The 2,144-nt window shown below is 61.7% G+C and overlaps 1 protein-coding gene across 1 annotated transcript; it reads right to left on the bottom strand.

The window, feature by feature from the left end:
- Positions 1 to 590: 590 nt before the first annotated feature.
- LOC136494576 (copper transporter 6-like) lies at positions 591 to 1,511 on the bottom strand. Its single transcript, XM_066490726.1, has one exon. It carries the CDS (start codon positions 1,246 to 1,248, stop codon positions 787 to 789), a length of 462 nt encoding a protein of 153 aa, XP_066346823.1. The 5' UTR covers positions 1,249 to 1,511; the 3' UTR covers positions 591 to 786.
- Positions 1,512 to 2,144: the final 633 nt, after the last annotated feature.

Below are 2,144 nucleotides of genomic sequence, written 5' to 3'. Positions count from 1 at the left end.
TGTGTATCCATGCCTTCTGGTGGTGTGAGAGGTGCTGATTTGGTCATGGTGTTGCAGATAGAAGTTGCTATGGGTCTCGCGGCCGACGGCCATGGCGGGCAGGGGCGCACGCGGCCATGGCGGCCGGAGCTCGTGGGGCGGGGCGCGCGGGGACAGGGCGGCGCTAGAGGTGTCGCGGCTGACAACGCGGGACGCGTCCGGCGGCGGGCGCGGACGGGTGCTCGTCGGAGCTCGGCCATCGTCAGTCTCACCCCTAGCCACGCACGGGAGCGGAGGTGCCGATCCGACCACCTCCAGCTGCGGAGCTCGGTGACCACCTCGGTTTGAGAGAGAGAGAGAGTTTGAGAGAGAGAGAGAGGACATGGATAAGAGGGGTATTAAGGACGTTTTAACTGACCAGGCCCACATGTAACGGTGAAAAACAAACAGAACACCGACGGAATGGCTTGGAGAGCAAAGAAGTTCAGAACGATGGCACTCGTATGCGGTCAATTTTTTTAATGGCTTATGTGTAATTATAATTTTTTTTAATGACATACGTGTAAAAGCCTCCGCATCGTACCATCTTTCCAACACACAGTACTAATCCATAACACGATAGACAGGGAGATGACATTGGCGTTTGAGCACCATAGACAGAGGAGTACCCTGAACTTTCAGATGCCTCCAGCAACAGACAACACGAGACGAGGCAGTCATTTGTTTAACCCAAGTGCATTTGCCCTGCAGCTTCAGGCCTTGGAGCCATCCGGAGGGTGGACAACGCCCATGCCACCGAGCCCGTGGTCACGGGCGCCGCCGCCGCTGCACCCTGCTCCGTGCGAGGAGGAACCCGAGCGCGTGGCCGGCCACGGCGACGAGGAGCACGCCGCCGTTGAAGGACATGACGGCCAGCATGACGAGGTACGCAGTGCCCATCCTGGCGGCGTGCGCCGCCGTGAGCAGCGCGGCCGAGGACGCCGGGACGCGCCCTGCCCCGGCCCCGGCCCCCGCGCCCGCGCCGCGGCGCGAGGCCGCAGCGAGCGCCTCGGTGAGCGCGGCGAGAGCGAGCACGAAGAGGAGGCAGAGGAGGTACGCCCCGGCGCCGCGCGCGCCGGGCCACCCCGGGAACAGTACCACCGCGCGGTCGCCCCAGAAGAAGGACACGTGCATCATCGGCATGTGGGGAGCCGAGGCCGACGCCGCCTTGCCCGTCGTCGGCGGCGCCGGTGCCGGCGCCATCTCCATCGTCGGGCCCATGCCCTTCATTGCTGCTGGATCTTTGGACCGGAATAACGAGGACGAGTTCTTGGCTACAGCGAAGCGAGCGGAACTGGCTGTGTATGTAGTAACCAACTCCGGTCGGAAGAGGCTGGATTAAAACGGCCTGGAGGTGGAGGCGGGCGCGCGTGCCCGTGACGACTTGCGAGAGATCAGGGGAATCGCGAGGCGAGGCTGCGCGGCGGCGGTGGGCTGGGCGAACAGCGAGGCAGGGTTTTGGCCTCGGGCAGCGCCCGTCTCGTGACTGAACAACTGGCCCTGGCCTAGGAGGGAAGCCGGGGACCCGGTGGCATTTGTACGCGCGCGTGAGGCCGGGACCGGGAGCGATACGCCGATACCGTCAGGGTGGTTCTGGTTCACCTGCGGCCCGTGTGGTGTCAAGACTCAACAGCGTGGCACTCCTTGCGCACCGCGCAAGTGCTGTTGGCCCCGGTACGCTAGTGCCGTGCAGGCGCCTGTGCACGTTCAGCCGTTCGGCTTTGGCTGCAAACCAAGAAGGATCACGCGCGGTCCTTATCCGCTTATCAGTTCCCGCAAGAGCAAAGGGCCCTCGCTCCCTCAGGCCTCGGCCTAGCCAGTGTTTCATGGAGAAGATTCATAAACCGCTTCAGCCTTCAGATTGGGCCCTGCAAGTCTAATTCCAGGTGTAACAACTCACCTGCCGAATCATCTATCCTCCACAACGCTGAAGCGTGAATCCACATCTGGCTATCTAGACGAACGCCGTGCCCCGATAAGTAGGAGGGCGTGGCAGCTGCCGCTTCCAAGGATTGGAAGCAAGTGCTGAAGATGTTGTGGTTCTAATGCAATGTCGATGTAGCTCAGCTATAACTCTCTTAAAAAATTGGATTCACAAGAGACAAGAGAGGGAATGCTTCACGTCT

The sequence above is a fragment of the Miscanthus floridulus genome, chromosome 11 (assembly GCF_019320115.1).
Source record: "Miscanthus floridulus cultivar M001 chromosome 11, ASM1932011v1, whole genome shotgun sequence".
Taxonomy (NCBI): domain Eukaryota; kingdom Viridiplantae; phylum Streptophyta; class Magnoliopsida; order Poales; family Poaceae; genus Miscanthus; species Miscanthus floridulus.
This window is presented reverse-complemented; position numbering and strand designations above follow the sequence as displayed.